Source organism: Phasianus colchicus, chromosome 7 (genome assembly GCF_987193195.1).
Source record: "Phasianus colchicus chromosome 7, bPhaCol1.hap1.1, whole genome shotgun sequence".
Lineage (NCBI taxonomy): Eukaryota > Metazoa > Chordata > Aves > Galliformes > Phasianidae > Phasianus > Phasianus colchicus.
The window spans coordinates 27,573,437-27,594,077 of NC_143442.1; the positions used below are offsets into that span (position 1 = coordinate 27,573,437).

The window sequence follows — 20,641 nt, forward strand, 5'->3', positions numbered from 1 at the left end:
ATGTTGGAGATGTACATCTTTCCCTGTGATTTCTGAAAGTTGGGACACTGAAGATCCTCAGGTAAAGTTTCATTCTGCTTTGCGTAAGTATGTACTGCCCTGTGGAATGGATGTGCCACAAAAAACTCATTGCTTGGTTACGGTGTGGGGTTTTTTGAGGCCTTTTTGGTGCTACAGGTCAGGGCATTGCCTTGTGAAAGAAGGTATTACAAATGAGTTAAGAAGGCTCAGCCATTCATGGCTTCCATCTCTGTGGTTCTTAATGACTTCCACTTATCCTCTCCTCCAGCAACCAAGCTATCTGCTGAACTCGGAAGCTTGCTGTCTGTTCAATCCAAATTACATCAGTTGTGACCAGCCTGAGCTGAAATCATTTCTTGAGGGAACTGAGCCTCTAACTGAAGGCTGGCTTCCTGCAAGGCCTGTGGCTCTCAACCTGAGCTGTACACCACAGCTTTGTGCAGTGAAAAATGGATCAGGAAGAAATAGTTCTGTCCATGAAAGCCTCTAAAAACTGTAAAAAAGCCAACTTGGTGATGGGTAGATAACTAAAGAAAGCGAGAGAACTAATGAGGTACAATAAGGCCAAGTGCAGGGTGCTGCACTGGGGTCGGGGCAGTCCCAGGTATTTATACAGACTGGGGGAAGATCTCCTTGAGAGCAGCCCTCGGAGAAGGACTTGGGGGTCCTGGTGGACGAGAAGGTGAAGCGCCAGCAGTGCGCGCTTGCAGCCCAGAAGGCCAACTGTGTTCTGGACTACATTAAAAAAGAGGTGGCCAGCAGGGAGACGGAGATGATCATCCCCCTCTACTCTGCTCTTGTGAGGCCCCATCTGGAGTACTGCGTCCAGGCCTGGGGCTCCCAGTACAGGAAGGATGTGGAGCTCTTGGAGCGGGTCCAGAGGAGGGCCACTAAGATGATCAGAGGGCTGGAGCACCTCTCCAATGAGGAAAGGTTGAGGAAACTGGGCTTGTTTAGCTTGCAGAGGAGAAGGCTCTGGGGAGACCTCATTGCGACCTTCCAGTACTTGAAGGGAACATATAAACAGGAGGGGGGAATGGCTGTTCACATGGGTTGATAGTGATAGGACAAGGAGGAATGGTCTTAAACTGAGACAGGGGAGGTTTAGTTTAGATATTAGGAGGAAGCTGTTCACACAGAGGGTGGTGACGCACTGGAACACGTTGCCCAGGGAGGTTGTGGATGCCCCATCCCTGGAGGCATTCAAGGCCAGGCTGGATGTGGCTCTGGGCAGCCTGCTCTGGTGGTTGGCAACTCTGCACATAGCAGGAGGTTCGAAACTAGATGATCACTGTGGTCCTTTTCAACCCAGGCCATTCTATGGTTCTATGATCACGCAGCTAACACATTCACGATAATTAAAAAATATCAATTAATGACACATGCATTACTAACAAGCGTAGCTTAGGATCCTGCACTGCCGTGACCTTCACCCCGCTGTCTCCCTTCCTCCACCCTTGGCCATTCTCTGTATCTAATTAAAATTCCAAAGTCCTCAGGGTGGAGCCCTGCCAATTACAGCCTTCATCGAGTGCCACATGTTTCTATGGCATTATGATGTAAACAGATAACCAAGACTACAGCAATACACCCGTGCCACAAAACATTTCCCTCTTTGTTTTTTAGAACTGAAGGGGTGCGTGGAGCAGATACTGCCCTTGGAAGGAGCTGTGAGGACACGCAGACAGCCAAGGAGACAGACACATAAGCACCGTCATTTGCTTTTCGGCACCACGTGCTGTAATAACCTAAAGCACCTTAATTGCCGCCATCATGCAGTTTTTCTCCTGCGGCACACTCGGTATGTTCGGAACGCTGCTTGCTTTTCACACCGCACGGCGCTTCTCAGCACAGCGCATCTTTCCTACGCCTGTATTTGCGCTCTTCAGCCAACCCGCCGAAGCCGCGCTATAATGGAGGCAGGGCCCAGGCTGGCACCGCACACGGACGGCGGAGCTCTGAGGGAAACCGACTGCTTCTGTTAAAAACTTCCGCAGCTCGGAAGGCACGAAGCGGCGGTGGAAGCTGAGGCGGGCCGGAGTTACACCAGAAGCGCAGCTCTGGGCTAGCAGGTGCCGCCGACCGTTACATCGCTCCTTCCCCGCTGTCCCGCTACTGCCGGTACCCGATGAGCCCCACGGCCGCCCGACCAGCCGACGCTATCGGCGCATCTCGCCCGCAGGAGCGCCTCGCCCCGCCGTGCGGCGGCGGCGGGACAAAACGTCCGTCTGGCGGCGGGCAGCCCTGCCGCCCCGGACTGAGGGGAGCGGCCGGACCGCCGGCACCTGCCGCGCTCCGCCCGCCTCAGGGGCGCGAGGGCAGCCGGGCGGGGGCGCCGTGCGGGCGGAAGGCGCCCGACCAATGGTGGCGAACGCGGCGAGGGCAGCCGGGCGCGGATTGGCTCCTCCCCGGCACGAGGGGGCGGGGCGAGCGGGCGCCGCCGGGGCAGCCACATCTGCCGGGCTGCGCTTTTCAAACGCCGGCTGCGCGGGGCGGCGGTTGGTGGGGGTGCGGGGCGGCCTGCAGCGCGAGGGCCGGTCGTGGCGGCCGTTGACGGAGCGGCGGCGTTCTGCGTCGTCTCTGCGGGGAGAGGTGAGCGCGCCCGCGCCGTGCGGCGGGTCCGGGCTCGGGCGGGTCCCGCGGGGCGGCAGGCGGGCGTCGCGGCTCGCTGGTGCGCGTCTCTGCGCCGTGGAGAAGCGCCCGAGGCGCGGGGCCGCCTGTGAGGAGATCCGGCTCGTCCCGCGCCCGGGGGCGCGGCCAGGCCGGGCTGCCGGACGATGGGCATCGGCGCCCGCGGCGAGCGGCGCGGGCGGGCCTGGGGCGGAGGAGCTCTGCGGGCGGCGGGGCGGGCTCGGTCCGGGCGCGCGGCGGCGGGTCCGCGCCCCGCTGGGCTCGAGGACCGGCTGCCCGCCTCGCCGTACGTTGGCGTCGCCCCGGCGGGCTCGCGGTGCCGGTGTGCGGCGGCGCGGGCCTGGGCGGGCGGTGCTGCTGTCCCCGCGGTCAGCTCGGCGCCCGAACCGCCTGCCGGCCCCCTGCCGCACGGCGGGCAGCCCGCGCAGCTCGGTCGCTTGGAAGCCCGCGCAGTCGCGTGCGCCCTTCTGCTCGTTCCTCAGGGCTTTGGGTGCGACGTGTTGCACCGGTACCGCTCCTAATTTTGGTGATAAATAACGCAGCTATAGCTAATTAGATTCGAAACAAGTCGCACCGTGTTCTTCCGACGACGTAAGGCGCTCGGCTGCGGCTCGGTGCCCGCTGTGTTTCTGTGCGCTCTCGATGACGCCGAGCTGAAGGGAGATGTGGTTTCTTACCAGGGAAGCACGGTTAATCCTCACGGTGTGAGGCAGAAGCTGTTCTTAAGCACGTTCTTGAGAACGGCCATACCGTGAAACGCGGCTGCATGCATTTAGCGGTAGCCGGCCCTTGCTTCGCTCACCTGTCCCTAACGCCAGTGCTGGTGCTGAAGTCCTGCGGTACCGAGGTCACTGTTGAGTTGTGTTCGCTGCGGGCACCTCAGAGAACAGCCTGGCGACGTAGAGCTGGAGACGTCCATATCAGTCTCTGACATGATAAGCTGCCCTGTAAGCAAGGGGAGAGAAATGTTGGTTTGTTACAAACACAGGGTGATTCACAGGCGTGAATACCCTGCGTTGGGAACCTTTAGTAAGCTTTCAGTTTATTTCATGCTCATCAAACAGTACTTAGAACTTTATCTTGAAACTGTAGGATTGTGGGTTTGGGTTTTTTTTCTTTTTTCCTTGACTAGAGCTAAAGCATGAATCATGGTTTATACCCAGAACAGTTGCAGTATGAATTACCACGTTCCAAGAACAAGGTTCGATGGGTGCTGGGTTATGCTTGAAACACAGTTGGGGCGAGTGCTCCCTCAGAAGCTTCTGAGAGCACACTGCTGTCACTTGAGAACTGAAAGTGTTTTTAATGGCTGTCAGCTGTGTCCAGACTATAATTTGCCTCTGAGCTGTTTTTTCTTCTTTTTTTTTTTTTTAACTATCACTAACAAAAGTAAACCTGCCCTTTACCTTGAAATAAGCTATCAGTTAAAACTGCTGATATCCTTCAGTAACCTTTTCCTGCTTTGCTTTTACATTATGCCTGAAGAGATGCTTCAGGCCTGTAAATGTGAGTGCCCAAACTTGTTTTTTAGCTTTTAAATAGCTGCTTTTTTTTTTTTTAATCAGTAGTAGAAATAGTATGCGTGCTGTATCTTCTGAACGTGCCGTTATTCTGGTCTGCTAAGGTGACTTACTCATCATTTGGTTCTGAGTGATCACAACTTGCAGAGAAAAAGTTGTCCGTTCATCAGGCTTTCTAATGAGTAATCGAGTTAGGTTAAGTTAAAACAGCTTATATAAAAAAAAAATAATTCATTTTTCAATTAATTTCCTCAGCAGAACTTGATTCTGTTGTTTGGTGTTCCCTTCCAGTTGTATATGTAGAGTGATTAAATGTGTAATATTCTGGTCACATTTAAACAAGCTTTAGGCTGCTCAGTTCAGATAGACATAAGCCCTGATCTGTGTAGATTTCCTTGCACGGTGATTGTGGAATTGCCCTGACTCACCGTTATGTTGCTTTCCCAGGTGGCTGGCAGAAGGGACAGACCTGTTCCTAACCATGTCCAGGAGAAAGCTGGAGAACAGAAGCCTTTCGGGCTTGTTGGCCATGTCTCTGCAGACACAAATCAGGATGGACAGTTTCCACAATTTTTACATGCTTGAGTCCAAAGAGCTGGGAAGGTAAGGCTGCTGCTGTATATTTTAGTCAGAGTGCTCTCTGCTGATGTAGAATTGTATGCAATGATGGACTTGCTTTCTGGCAAACTTTTACGGCCGTGGATGAGAAATGAAGAACGATTCTCCCCACCCACTTTTCCTGCTCCCTTCTTTTCACTGTCTAAGAGGCTCCATAGCAATAGGGTAAAGGTACAGTGAGACATAGCGTGCCAGCCTTTTCCATGGCAGGGTGGCTCAGGCTATTCTCATAGCAATGTCAGTTGAAGATTCTGTCCTTCCTTCCCTGTCCATTCGCACAGTACATTACAGGGATATAAACTCAAGAAGAGATAACTTAGAGTAGTACTGCAAGACAAAGAATGGCACTTCTGAGCTGGTGATGCTGACTGTTCAGTTGAGGGTTGGTTGGTTGTTGTTTTTAAGTCCAGAAAACAAAGGCCTCTTTTTTCTCTGACCTTTTATGGTTACGTTTCTAACAACCAAGGGTAATCTGGCCATCTGCTTCCTTTACTCGTGTTTGCAGTAGTAAAATAGCAAACAAAAGAAAATAAAAGTATTTGTGTTAAAGGCATCTGAATTATGCTTATTTAAAATAACTGGGTTAATTTGTACCTTGAAAATATTCAGGGAATTGTGTATAAACCCACACAAATGTAATAGGCTGGTGATGCTTCCAAGTTCCTTGAATGCAAGTGGCATGGGTCATTTGTAATTTGTTAGGCATTCCTATGCTGAATAGTGATCCTTCCTACCTCTTGCTTAGGCAGGCATAACTTGGTAATCTCTTTCACCTTTTTAGTTCTCCTGATTATTCCAGTCTATTTGTATCTCATACTCTTTATAAAAGTACACCTTGTAGCCCTTAACTTTGCTCTGCTTGTGGCACTTTGTCAGTCCTAGTTCTCAATGCCAGGCTCTACAGAACCAGTTCCATGTACCAACTCTGGTATTCTTCAAAAGCTGGATTTTCAGATCAGACTTACCTGTGATGTGAGATGATGTCTAAAGCAAATAAAAGCATCTTTTTTACTTTGACTCCCAGCCTCAGTTTTTAGTACTTTATGTACATGTGAAAGCAGATATTTAAAAAAAAAAAAGTGCCAAAATACAAAGAATCAGAAGTAGACAAGCATCTTTGCCAAATATGGTTTTTCAGCTTTTCTGGCCTAACAGTTTGCATGTGTTCACTTGCAGTTTTCATCTACCTTTAAGTCATTCTTCTGTTCTTTGCTACTCAACCCTCCCCGGTCCCTTTCGTTCCTCCCACAGCCTTATCTTTTAGGTCCTTTGGTACTGAAGGCACCAACTCGTGGAGCAGGGAGGTTCTGTTCGGTGGGTTATAGTAGTTCTGTCCTCAGTGTGGATGGCTTGGCTTCTGTTAAAGGAGTTGAATTTCTGTGGTTTATAACTTGAGATACGGAAATAAGTAGAAATGGAGCTGCACAATATAGCGCTCCAGCATTGCATTTGCTTTGCAGGCAGTAAGGAGGGGGGAAGCACTGTGCTTGCTTTAATGCAAGATCTCAGATCTAACTTCAGATCTAACTTTTTTCATTTCTGGGGAAATTCCACCACTCAAACAATTCTATGAAGAAAACTTGGCTGGACTTGTTTCTTCAAGCCACAGTTTTTCTGTTAAGCTGAGATGCTATCTCATATGACAGTTTCCAAGTTTTGGTGATGCTTTTTTATTACTTGTTTGAGAGATCACTGTTAGCTGTTCTGAGACTCAGCATATCTTGAGACACTGAGTAATATGGCAACTTCATAACTTCAACCAGAACCTTAACTTCTTTAACTTCTGTGTGGTTTCCATAATGCTTTTAGCTAACAGAAACAGAGTTTTCAGCAGTTTTGCATGTGTCTGTTAATTTGTATGCAGGTGCTTTTAGAAATGAAGTTTTATTTTTCCAAGTCCTTGCTTACTTAAAAAAAGATGTACTGTCTTTGTCCTTGATTGTGTTTCCTCTAGAAACCTCTTTTGTCTACATGATGAGCAAATGTTGCTATATAGATTTGAATGAATTGTTTATACACCTGTATATCCTACCTTTGAGCAAGTTTGTTCCGTTTGCTCGGGCATAGCAGGAAAGCTATGAAAGTAGGAGTAAAAAGATGGAAGATGCTGTCCACTGTAAATGGTTTGAGGTAAAGGACACAGAGTCAGTTATGAAATATCTGAGGTCTGTGCAGATTGAAGCACGAACAGAGTCCAGGCTGGAGAAAGTGATGCTGGAGCAGGCCCAGAGGAGGGCCACGAACGTGCTTGGAGGACTGGAGCACCTCTACTGTGAGGACAGGCTGAGGGAGCTGGGCTTGTTCAACTTCTTACATGGTCTGACAGTGATAGGACAAGGGGGAATAGCTTTAAACTAAAAGAGGAGGAAATTTAGGTTAGATGTTAGGAGAAAATTATTTACTTAGAGAGCAGCACAGGCTGCACAGCGAAGCTGTGGGTGCCCCATCCTGGAGGCATTCAGGGCCATGCTGGACAGGGCCCTGGGCAGCCCAAACTGGTGGGTATCAATCTGCCCACAGCAGGGGTTGGGACCAGGTGATGTTTGAGGTCCTTTCCAACGCAAGTCACTCTGTAATTCTATGATTAAAAGTCAGAGAATGACATTATACTGAAGGAGGAGTTCTATGGCAAATTCAGTGTTTTGGGGGTTGGGAACTTTTTGCATATTGGAGATACACTAATAGTGTTTACCAGGCTCTCTAAGTATTTACTTTTCAAGTTGCTGCAGTTTTATTGTTTTTGCACGCTAAAAGATGCAATTTTTGCCTTCATAGCTTTAAATGTTAAAGTGTTGATACCCTACAAATATCATGTAAAAGATGTGGAAATTCATACATGATAGATTTCTTCTGGAGGTGTCTCTGATCCTTCAGAGCTGCTGTACCCAGAGCGGCTGGGAGTGCGATGCTCAGAAACTCAGCAAAGGTCTTCCTCTTCTCTTGAAACTCAACCAGTTCCTCTTCTTGAATTTTAGAGAAACTGCCATGGTAGATGGCGTGGTGTGATGTTAAAATGAGACTGTAAGCCGTGGGGAATATCTACAGACTTCAGTATATTAAGAAATTCAGCTCGGTGACATCACGCTCAGCAATAATAGCTCATCTAGCAGTTGGGAAAGTACTTGGCTATTTCAGGCTTAAAAAGAGCTGCTAAAATCAAGACTGTACACATACCAGGTAGTAAATCACTTCTGCCTCTTGATTTTTTTATTTAGTATTTGCTTTTCTGAATTTACTAGATAAGAAATAAATGACAAATCTAATTGATGTTGAAATAAATGATGACAGAGGAAGAGTTCTGTTGAGTTTATTTCTAAATAAATATACTAATAAAGAAATACTGACAGCAGTATGAATACAAGTCAGCTTTGCATCTCCTGTGATTCAGTTGGATATGCACAAAGTGCATTTAACATGGCCATGGTCTGTTTCATTCTGAGAGAAGCTGGTACAGCATAGACTGTAAGGGAAAAAAAAACCTTAGAGGTGTGTTTTGTGTCACAGATGTTCCTTTTAGGCGCCGTTCTGCTCAGTTTTGCTTTCTTCTGTTTTGTTCTGCACCAGAAGGAAGGCTCAGCCTGCAGGACAGCACCATCTTCCTGCTAGGAGCAAGGATGGCTGAAAAGGAGCAGCTTATGTAGCTGGTGCTGAGCCTCTCATCCGCTTTGTTCACGTGCAAATGTGGTGTTTGCTTGAAGCCACAGATGGAGGTGTTTTTCTTTGCAAATGGTTTTGAAACAGTTCTTAAAGCTTTAAACAATTTTAGCCCTTCAAGTGTTTTTTTGTTTTGTTTTAATGATATCTCTTGTATAATTTGCAAACACTTTGCAAATATGCAGTGAGGCATTTCTGGGAATGCAGAACTGATGATTATAAAAGTAGGGTAATGTTTTTTTTTTTTTTTTTTTCAGGAGTTTATAAGTTGGCTTAAAAAACTGCATTTTTCCCCTAATTTTTCGAAAGGTCAGCCTGGTGTTTTAACTGCACTGTGCGGTTTTCTTTTAAAAACACATCTTTGCCAAAAGACATTTTTGTTTCCATACCTAAACAGTTGGCTGGGAAACAAAGCAGCTCACTTTGTCTGACTGCAATTGGAAAAGGGAGTGCTAAGCAGTGGGTGTTTTTTCTGATTAGATGTTTCTAAGCTTAGTGCGTTAATGTGACTTTTTAGCAGTCCTGCATCATTTGTGAATGGATTTTTTTTATGACTTCAAAGTTTTCTGCACAGAAAAACTTTGCCTCTGGCCGCAGTGTAGAGTTATGCTTTCTTTTCCCCTACATTCTTTCTGTTTTTCAGTTGTTTTGTTCTACTGTATCCTGTTGGTGTGTCCTGCTACTGTATCTTGTATGTGCTATACTGTGTGTGTGTGTACTTTGTTGAAAAAGCAAACAAAACCCAATGTTGCCTACCTGAACAAAGCCCTGAGCAGCCTGAAGTGACCTCCTTGCTATCCCTGTAAGAACATGGCCAGCTCAGAACATAAAGGCAGAGTGCCAAGCCTTTTTAGTTCTAATGGCAACCTAATTACTTTTTCTATCTGAAGACCTAATGTATTTTTCCTTTTATTTTGCAGAGGAAGATGTGGTGTGGTTAGAAAATGTATAGCTAAATCCACAGGTCAAGAATATGCAGCTAAGTTTTTAAAGAAAAGAAGAAGAGGTCAAGACTGCAAAGCGGAGATTCTTCATGAAATTGCTGTGCTTGAATTAATGAAATCTAATCCTCGCGTGGTTAATCTCCATGAAGTCTATGAAACAGCAAATGAAATCATCTTAGTGTTGGAATAGTAAGTATGCCTTTGTCACGTGTCCCATGCTGGTAGTTACCAACCTGTTTGCTTTTTGCTTGACTTGTCTGTACACCTATAAGAATTGCTACACTACGCTGTATACGTTATGCTAATATTTCATGATGATTTTTTAATTTACTAATATCTATTAAGATCTTGGGGGCTTCTTGGTGTGATTTATTCTCATGTAAATTCAGGAGTTGCATCCATTGCTGCCACTTTACTCCTTGATTTTGGATATGTATTTTGTGCAATTCATAGCTAATGAGCTGTGTTGGACTGTGGAATAGAGACATACAGCAAAACACACCAAAAACTATACTAGTTCTTTACGCAACATTTAAAATGTGCATTGATTTATTTTTTTTTACAAATTGCTTTAAAAACAGAAACCTGCTTCTTTCTCATCATTGCATAACTCATTTCTGTAGGTGCTTTCGTTCATTTCAAATTGGAAATTTTTTTGTGCCTTTAAACACTGCCTCTCTCAGGACTCTGAATGTGAGCAGGTCATTGCGTTCACCAGGCTCTGTTGAATATTCTGGTCAAACAAAGCTAACATAAAGCCTAGAACTCATAAGTTCTAGGGTGTGATATGTAGTTCTTTTTCTTAAAGAAACTTTTATGTTAAGCTGAGCAGAGTTTCCTCTTAAATCCCATGGAGGGTGGATGATGCTTTGAAGCATCTTAAATCATACCAAAAAAGGACGGTCTGATACCAAGTCCTGACTTCAGAGAAGCTGAGCGTGTTGATGCTCTGTGCTCCAATGACAGTGTGAGATGTCTTGGTGACTGAAAATAGCAGTTCACTCGTAGATGCTGAGCTTCTGAAGCCCCTGTTTCTCTTGTTGTAACACTGCTTAACTTCTGTAGCTGTTTCCTCCAAAATTCATGTGTCTCTTCAGATGCCCTTGTGGCTGCTCATAGCTCTGAAAACAAGTGTTCTAGTGTGGGAATTAGTTTGAGTTATTCATCATAATGGATGTATGTTTAAATGTTTGGTATGTGAGAAACAAAAATGTAGTTGGTGAGATGAACTCAGCAAGTTATTTTCTAAATAGGCTTTAAGTTTTGCTTCAAATATTTTTTTTATCATAGAATCATCAAAATGGCCTGGGTTGAAAAGAACCAGAATGATCATCTAGTTTCAACCCCCCTGCTATGTGCAGGGTCACCAATCACCAGACCAGGCTGCCAGAATTGTGCAGTGGTGATCTGCATGCCTTGTGATAAATTCCTTTTACTGTGGCTAAATTGTCCTTCAAAAGAGGAGGGGGGAAAAAAAAAGAGAAGGAAAAAAAGAACATTTTTTTTCCCCTTAGAACTAAGTGATCCCTAACACCTTAGTGAGGACTGAAGTGCTAATGTGGAAGACTATGTCCAGATGACAAGTATTGAACTTCATATTAAGAACAAGTTCACGTAAAAGCTGCACTGATGTATTTTTTTCTCACCTCTGTTTCAGCTCAGCTAATTCTGTCTTGATTGTGAGCCTGTCCTGTATGCTTCTTGCAGTCTGTTTTCCTTGAAAAGTCCCAGCAACCAGAAGTGTTGTAGTGAATATCTGCCAGTTCCTTTTAGAGTGTGTTTATGGACATCTGTGAAGCTGTTTTATCTTCGGTGCTTTTATTTTTTTAACACTGCGATACTATCAGCTTCTGTGTTAATAGAATCACGGGGATTGGAAGGGACTTCCAGAGATCTGAGTCCTTCCCCCTGCTAAAGCAAGTTCCCAACAGTAGGTTGAGCAGGAAGGCATTAAGTGGGTCTTGAATATCTCCAAAGAAGGAGGCTCTACAACCTCCCTGGACTGCTTGTTTCGTTACCTGATGTGTGAGGAAATACTACTTTTTTGTCTACGTAATCAGCTCTTTTCTTCAGGTGTGTCCTGGTTGTCATGCTATGGGATTTGATAAATGATAGTTCTTATTTATCTGTATGCTGACCCTGATTGTTTTGTCAGCACCATTCATAGGTTTTTCCATAACCCTTTACTCAAACTTTACGAGTCAGTGTTTCTTTGGATTCTCTTTGTAAAACATCTGTCTGCCCTTGTGTTTGCCCCGCTCTGTATCTTCAGTAGTCTCATTATATACTGCTTGAAAGTATGGAGAGCAGAACTGCATGGTAAGGTTTTATACAGAGATCATTTTGCTGCTTTTTGGTGTTTTCAGCAGCCTTCCTGAGGGTATTGAATGTATGCTGACTTTTTTGGATTGCTCCAGTAATTTCAAAGAATGTCAGTTGAGATTTCCTGAGCTATGCCTTTCAATTCAAGTTTTGGCATTATGTAGGATTGCATTAGCTTATTTTTCTGAAGATAACTTATTTGTATATGCTACTGCTCGCTCATCTGGTGCTCTTTTACTTGCTTTCTCAGCTGAACTTATTTAGTTACTTCCTTGAACTGGGGAGCCAAAAACAGGAGGCTGCATTCTAGCTGTGGTCTACAGTGCTGAGCAGTCATTTACCTCAACCTACTCTCTGTTATTACAGCCCAGAATGCTGTTAACCTCCTTTGCTGCATTCAGCTTGCTGTCTGTGAGTGCCCCAGATAGTGAAGCTGTTCAGCTCTTTACACATCTGGTCCACCCCTTCAGTAAAAAAATAATAATAATAACTTGGGTACAGGAATACTGTGGGAGAACATTGAAAGCTTTCCTAAAATTGAAGTCTCTCCTCCTCTCTGTTTTGTCATAAATGCAGTTAGGTTAGGTGTTAGTGACACCTCACGTAGCCTCAGCAGGTTAGTAACTGTTTGTCCAGGTTGTCCAGTATCCTTCCCTTTTTATAGACTCATATTACTAAACGTGGAACTCATACTTAACCAATCTGTTCCTGACGTTTTCTGTCGTCTGTTTCTCTTTAGTCTTGAGCTGGGAGCTTCAGGCAGTTAGAACAGGCTGAGTAATGATTTCAAACCCGGCTTGGAAAGAAACAGCTGACACTGTGGCAACATGTAGTGTGTAACTAAGAAACCACATGCAAGATGATTACACAAGGTTATTTCCATGCTTCCTTTATGCTCTGCTAATGGTAGGGTTCTGTAAGTAAACAACAGCTTTTTTTTTTTTGAGGAAGACATACTGAGATGCTTTAAAAAAAAATAAATAAATCTAGTCAATGTCATCTCTGTTGGAAGTGGTAGATGTCAAAGTGACAGAGCTAAGTCCCTGTATTTCAGAGTATTCCGTGTTTACACGAGTTGAAGACTTTGCTCACTGACTGACCAGGCAACTGTTTGTTTCGTCATGGTCAGTTGCTATATCTTATTTCTTGTACCTGCCAGACAGAAAGGACTGATATCTAGTCTTCCATCAGAACGGTAAGGTCTGTGGTAGCAAGTATGCAGTTTCCTCTTTCTCCAGAGGTGATCCTCTACAACTCAGTCTGTTCCTTGAATTGTAATTGGTGCATGTGACAATAGTTTTAGTCCCCAGATCAGAGAATAGAAATGTTTTTTTTTAACCTCCAATCATTTATGGAATTAATTGAAGGAATTTCAGCTGTAACTTGTGAAGGTGTTTTCTATTAGGAACTGATGATAGATCTAATCCTCGAGGCATCTCAGGCTCTCTTTCAAAGTAGCAAGCTTGAGTTTTCCAAACACATAAGAGCAATTCAGCCACAAAATTCAGTTTCACCATCTGAACTTCTGTACTTAGATATGAGGGAAGAAAAAGCATTACCAGACATCTTCACTCTTTTTTTTTTAAGTGAGGCTTTGAGATAAGCGTGTTCAAACAGAGGGGGAACAAGCCTTATTTTCTCAGCCTCTAGGATGAACATTTGGTAAATAGCTACTGATAAATAAACATAAATTAAGCATAGATATTATATATAAATTTTGTCTCGCTTGAGCTTTCAAGTTTAATACATTCATGTTCCTGAATGTATTTCAGTGCCGCTGGAGGAGAAATCTTCAACTTGTGTGTCCCAGATCTGGATGACAGAATTGGTGAAAGTGATATCATAAGGCTTATCAGACAAATACTCGAAGGACTTTGTTGCTTGCATGAAAAAAATATTGTTCATCTCGATTTAAAGGTGAGACTGCATCAGACTTTTTTAGTACTTTGTCTTCAACTTTATTTAACAAATTATGATTATCACAATATACATAGCAAAGATGAGAAAACAGTGTGCTAGAGATAAAAATAACTTAAACAAATAAAATTCAGTAATGTAAATAAAAAATAACAATATGAACTGAAATGTTATTTATTATTATCATTTTTTTTCAGTTTGTTTTCTGTGAGCTGAGAATTTTTTTCTGTTCTAGCCTCAAAATATTTTGCTGAGCAGCATCAATCCTCTTGGTGATGTGAAGATTGTAGATTTTGGCATGTCTCGGAAGATTGAGAATAGCACTGAGCTGCGGCAAATCATGGGAACCACCGAGTATCTCGGTATGAACGAGCTGCATCAGGTTTTCTGATGTGTGAGGAAAAAACAGTTGATGAAATGTGCTTATCAACTTGTCAGTTAGTAGTGGAGAACTGACAAAGCAGCACAAGGCAGTGTGGTGTTCTGAGCTGTTCTTTCTTTAGAGAAGTTAACTATTGCTTGCACACACACAAAGACATTATATCAATAAGTACACCTTATTTCCTGCTATACTGTTTGTTCTGTTGTAGACTACTACTGAATAGTTGTACAGGTTCAATTAATGAGAACTGTTTAGTATGATTTTAAAATCAAAATATTCTTGGGAAAAGTGAAAAACTGCCTTTAACATTTGGCCTGCTGAGGGGCAGGTTTCCTTTTTAAAAAAATAAAACAATAAAAAATAGAATTGCCTACACCTGTTCTTCTAAGAGCAGGTGAATCTGTGGTGAATAGCATGCTAACAGCTGCTGGTCATTAAATTGGCATGGTCACCTGGCTTTGCAGTGTTAACTTGTGGCTTCCCTGAAAAAAGCTGAGTACTTGAAATTCTCTTAGGAAAGTCTTTTTAGATGTAGACATCTGATGTGGGAATATCTTGGGACTTGTATAGAGTAGATATTAAGCCACATAGTACCATTTCAGTCTGAACCACTTAAATTTCAGTGTCTAATCAAACTGGAATAACATTTTTCACCCTCTGAAGAAACTTAAACCTGATTACTCAAACATCATCATGCTGATGCTCTTGATAATAATTAACAAAAGTTGGCAGAAAAGCTGATAGGAATGTAGTGCACAATTCAAGGTTACTTGAACAATATGGCTATAAAAATGTCTTTTTTTCCTTCTCTTTCTGTAGCTCCAGAAATCTTAAACTATGACCCTATTACCACAGCCACGGATATGTGGTAGGTTGTCTGTGTTAATTTGTTTTACTGAGGTAGATGTGACCAGTTAGCAATTTGCATGCCAGTTCCAGACTCTGATGCAGCTTTATCTGGTTCCTAAGAACTGTTCTGCAAGAATGGACTGTGTAAAAGTTATATATTTCCTTTTTGTAACTGTCTCAGCAGCAGGAAACAAAAGGTTTATTGTAAGTAAGCAATTAAAAAGAAGATACAGATAAATTTCATGGAGATACAGATAAATTTCCTTGTGTGTTTACATGCATTTACATTTGAATCATATAGAACTGAGAGGTCACGTGCTGGTTTTAGTTCTGAGTGTAGCATACATCAAGATGTTTGCTGTAGATAAAAACAAGTATGAGAAGACAAATTCCTTTCACACTGTGTTCTTACTTCAGGAACATAGGTGTAATATCATATATGCTGCTGACTCAAGAATCTCCATTTGTGGGAGCTGATAATCAAGAAACTTTTCTTAATATATCTCAAGTTAATGTGGATTACTCAGAAGAAACATTTTCATCAGTTTCACAGCCTGCCAAAGACTTCATTCAAAAACTTCTCATAAAAAATCCTGAGTAAGTAATGTACTCTTTTATGTCTATGAATACATGGACAATATGACAGTGTTAACCTGCGAGGTTAACATTGTTAATATGATCAGTTAATATTTCACAATGTGCTGGTATTATGACCTGGATATTTAAAGGTTTCTGCTTTTCTGTAAGGTAAGTAAGGGATCTTTGGTTCGTTGGCTGTTTTTGTAGTCAGGCACAGTCTTTGAGTTTTGCTCACTTTCAAATTTTGACTTAATATTTTTCATTGAGAGGATTGACTATTCAGAAATCTTACAAAATGTATTCTGGAAAGTTCAGGTTTTTGTCTACAACCTAACATTTTGTTGCACAGTTTGGAGAAACAAAATGTAATCTTTCTATGTGTGCTTGGATGTTTCCTTACATCTTTAATGGAGCTTTTTACTTTAACATATTTTATATAAAAACCTGGCTGTCTTATGACTGTGTGTTTTTCTTCATACTATGTATGTGTTCTTCATATACATATATATGTATGGTGTTTTGCCCTGTTCAGTGTTTTAAAAAAAAAAAAGTTCTCAACCAAAAGCACAAACTTATTTTTGCTTCTAATGCGTATGACCATAACTTCGAGTTTTTTGGGAGTTTGGGTACTGATTACAGCCTTTCAAAGTAACTGAACTCTGGGAAAATGGTCTTTGAGAGTAGGAAAATGATAGGGGTTGGTTAACTGTCTGTACTTGCTATATGGTGTTAAATGGGGACTTGTTTTTATCCTTTGCACTAACAAATGTGCACCAAAAAAAAAGGTGTGTATGTACTGGACAATAATGTTTAGTCAAGTCAGCTAGTCATGTTCCTCTAAGTCTTGTGAAGTAATATTGTTTGTGTTGCTATGTATTGTCACTTGTGGTGATGCAGTAGTTTCTGTCTTCAGCAAGCAGGAGTTGAACAATCTGGTTGAGAAAGTGGTTCTTTGATAGTAAGGGATGATGATAGTAGACCATATCCATGAACTTCCTATTTTGAGGAAATAAGGGTTCTGTATAAACATATGTAGATATAATCATGGATGAATAATTCTTTCTACGTAGTTATCTCATGTGGAGGCTTTGTCAGTAGCTGGAGCAACTCACAGAAATGGTATTATTATGAAGGAAGCAATTATGAAGAGTTTGCTTTGGTAAATGTTAATGTGGGCCTGCAGAATGTTTGGCTTTCTGCCACAGTTAGTACTCTACTTTGTTTCTTCTGGGCATCTCAGTCTTCATTATGTGCTCAGTAACTCTTTTCCAATTCTGATTCTTGGTGCATATTTCTAGAATATTACAAGGGAAAAGTCTGTCCTCAGATTGTCAACTCCATAATAAGACTTCTCTGAGCAGCAAATATTAATGTCTTCCTGTATTGTAGAATTTAACAGTGCAAAACTGGAGTAGCAATATACTAGGTTATCCAAAGGAATGATTTCGTAAATCTGAGGTCTGTTGGGAAGTAAATAGATCTTGGAAGAGTTTGTACCATGATGAATTGCATCAGTAAAACATTGCAAAATGTCTGATAGAGTTGATGACAACATGTCCTTCGACCTTTCTTGAAAACCTCATGACTGCATATTCATTCGCCTGTTTATAACAATCTGTACAAAATGTAGAACTTCAAAAGCATAAACACAAGCACATATATGTAAATAAGGCTGAAAACATCCCGAGGGACTGAATACTGGCTGTTTCTTGTTCTGATGAGAAGATTACCAGTTTGGACATCCAGCAGCAGGGAAAATTGTCAGCTGAAATCTAGATGCGTGTTGCCAACACTTAATCCTGAACCATGTAGGTTCTAATGTGCTTTTTAGAAGCAGTGGTGGCGGAAAAAAATATCAATATGAATTCTGTAGCATCAATTCTCATGTATGCTGAGAAGTTCTAAGATGTATTTTAGTTATGGTTTTAGTATTTCTGAAATTAACTTAAACAGTTCACCGTTTGTTCTTTCAAAGGGAAAGGCCCACAGCAGAGGCCTGTCTCTCCCATGTCTGGTTGCGGCAAGGGGATTTCATACTCTTGTGCAGCCCTGAAGAATCTTGCTGCCCATCTCTGATGCCAGGACACGCAACGAAATGCTCAGAAGAGCGGAATGTGAGATCCAGTTGTAATGGTACTTGTAGTGACAAGGAAGACAAAGAAAACATCCCAGAGGACAGCAGTACAGTCTCCAAACGCTTCCGGTTTGATGATTCACTGCAATATCCCCAAGACTTCATGACAGACTTTGTATGTTAATGCGTAACATAGACTTTTATAAGAATGGGTTTAGTGTAATCTATTCCAGCGGCAAGTGCAAGATTGGCTTGCCAATTTGTGCAGTGTTGCTGTACTGGAAACGCACTTTGATTCTTTATTCTGGTGCTTCCTTTTCTATCCGTTGCTGGCAATGGGTTTAACTCCTCAGAAATTGGAGTTGTAGCACCAGTAAAATGAATTATTTTTTTAAGAAGGTATAATTAAGTATTTTTGCACTTTTAAAATTTCAGTCCAAAAATGATGCCAAATTAAGGCCTGCACGTGTATTTAGATAAACTCATTTTCTTGAGTTTTGCCAACTTTGAGCTTTGCCAAACAGCGGCTGAATAGCGTGTGCATTTTTATGACTAGCCTTTAGAAGCGGATCTAAGCAGGTAGAACTGAACCTAGCTGTCTTAATGGGCTTATCGGTGACCGTTCTCCTAGATTTAAATGACAGCTAAAAGCAGCATTCTGGGAATACGATTGATCTGCTGGGGCCATCTGGAAAACTGCTTTTTCTCTGGTATCGTTAGTAGTTAAGGAAATGTTTCCATCTTAGAGATCTGGTGCACCTGGAGATTGAAATGTATATTCAGCGTGGTGTTTTTCCATTGTTTCCTGTGGATGCATGTAATGCTTGAACAGAAAACGGGTAGATTGTCGGTCCTTGTGTTAGTGATCCATTGCTTCTTACCGGTGAGTTAGATTTGAAGAGGACAAGTTTTCCACTCTGTTGTGATCATTTGATACACATTAGTTTTGTTTCATAAAATATCTGAAGTATATTGTCTGTAATTATTAATCTATTTCTTATCTTAAAACCAAAAAATGAACCCAAAGCCATGAAATGCCCTAAGTTCAAATTAATAACTGAATAAACTGAAAATGACTTTTTTTGCCAGTAAAGTTGCAATTAAAAGCTTTTCATTATGCCTTTTTAATGTAGATGTGCAGTGGGTTTTTCTGTCAATTACTGTTATTCACACAACTTAGCTTCATGCCTGCCTTGAGAAATGGACTGCAGTGTGTTAATATTTAAAGGCAAACTACCCAGTAGTTATTTTAAGCCTTTTCATTTGCTTTGTTTAATGGGTTTGTTACGTGTTCACGTTATATCCCTTTCAATTCTTGTTTCTAGGCTCAGAGAAATAACGCCTAAGTCAAACTTGAGCTTAGAGCAAATACCAGTCATGTCACAACAGCCTGAAACTAACAGTTTAACATTGAAAAACTGACAAGATAAGATCCTAATCATAACACTGAAGCTAAAACTCTGTGTAGAGAATATATTAAAATTTCTATAAGTATTTTGAAAGTAAATAGCACTTCGAAGTAGTTCAAAGCCCCAAGGATTAGAAAATTCCAGACTTAGTCTCCTTAATTTGGTTTCTTTTATATAATAAAATATCACAATCTAATACTTTTCCAAGCGTGGCTGTTGATCCAATGATAGTTAGGCAGATGGAGGTTTTGGAATGTTGTATGATTGAGATTGTATGGTAATAATTGGCATAAGTTTGTACTTCAGCTTTCTTCACAAAAGGAAGGAACAATTTTATTATTTTAGATTTTAATGTAAGCTTTCACTATAAAGCATGGGGGGAGATTGAGGACTTCTGTCTTTTATTTTGGGTGATGTTCTTGGCTTGTTTGACAGAAGTAAAAAAAAAAAAATTTCCAAGACTTAATCTCCAATGAAATGAAATAATAGCATGGATGAAGTTCAGATGCCTCAGTATAAATAAACTGCACTGATTTCCCTCTGTGTATTTTTATGCAGTCTTTACAGTGGTAATGATAATATATATGCATGTAGAATTACTAAATGCCTTTGCTGGGGTTAGTTGTTGGATTGTGTCCAGGTACTCTATTTATACCTTTACTTTTCCAAGTCCTTGGCCTTTTCCACGTGGACTGTTATTTCTCTTTTTCCTCACTAGCATGGAGTCTGAATTTGAACTGGGCAAACTAAAAATGCAAACTATTCTACTATGCAGTTAATATTCACTCAAGTTAAAGATGAGAACATCAAAAAGCTGTAATGGACAAAGGCAGAAAAAATGGTTTCTAAAAGAGTTACATTTTCAAATTCTTCAAAATTATCACTGACCTGAAATTGTAACTGGGAAGCTTGTGGAAGTCTTTCTACTAGTTTTCTATTTTTAGTGTTTGAAAAATAAAGCTGAAGTTATATGCCAGCACTTTATGAAAGAAGTTATTGTTCCTTAAGTTTTTAATCAAGTTATCTGATGTTTACATTTCTTACTACTTCTGGAGTTAACTTATCTTTAAATAAATGAAGATTTGTCTTATCCAAGGAACTTAAGTTTTGAAGTTTGTACTTCATGTAAATTTCAAGTATGTGTTGAGCCAAATTTTGTTTGGATCAGTGCATTGAGTTTATTTTAAAAATATTACTGTGCTCACACTGCTTTGATTGAAGGTAAATAAGTGCATTGAAGACGACGATTTTTAGCCCATCATGCTTCCTGCCATATTACTGGAGAGATAATCTGGTGAGTGATGAGGAACATTTTAAGGTGACTTAAGATGTATTTCTATGCAGTTTATGACCATTTTATATTTAAATAAATAAACTTTTCCTTTTTTCAAAACTGTGTTTTTATTTTTTCACAGCCTTGCAGAACTGTGTTTGGAAGGGACCTCAGGAGGTCATCTGATCCAGCCTCCCTGCTCAAGCAGGGCCACCTAGAGCTGGTTTCCCTGACCACGTCTGCTTGCTTTTCTATCTCCAGAAAGGGAGGGAAGGATCAACTCTCTTGATCTGCTGGCAAGACTTTAGCTAATGCAGCCTGGGATACCATTACCTTCTCTGTGGCAAGGGAACACACCTGCAAAGGTGCGTTCCAGCTGGGTGGCTCCTTATGTTGGGGTTATTGGTGCCTTAGGCTGTCTGTCCCTGGATGCAGGGCTTTGCACTAC

General features: G+C 41.9%; 1 protein-coding gene across 1 annotated transcript; it reads left to right on the forward strand.

The window, feature by feature from the left end:
• Positions 1-2,461: 2,461 nt before the first annotated feature.
• Positions 2,462-20,313, forward strand: STK17B (serine/threonine kinase 17b). Its single transcript, XM_031601146.2, has 8 exons — positions 2,462-2,613; positions 4,620-4,775; positions 9,365-9,577; positions 13,483-13,627; positions 13,863-13,989; positions 14,829-14,877; positions 15,276-15,455; positions 17,413-20,313. Exons 2-8 carry the CDS (start codon positions 4,654-4,656, stop codon positions 17,693-17,695), a joined length of 1,119 nt encoding a protein of 372 aa, XP_031457006.2. The 5' UTR covers positions 2,462-2,613; positions 4,620-4,653; the 3' UTR covers positions 17,696-20,313.
• Positions 20,314-20,641: the final 328 nt, after the last annotated feature.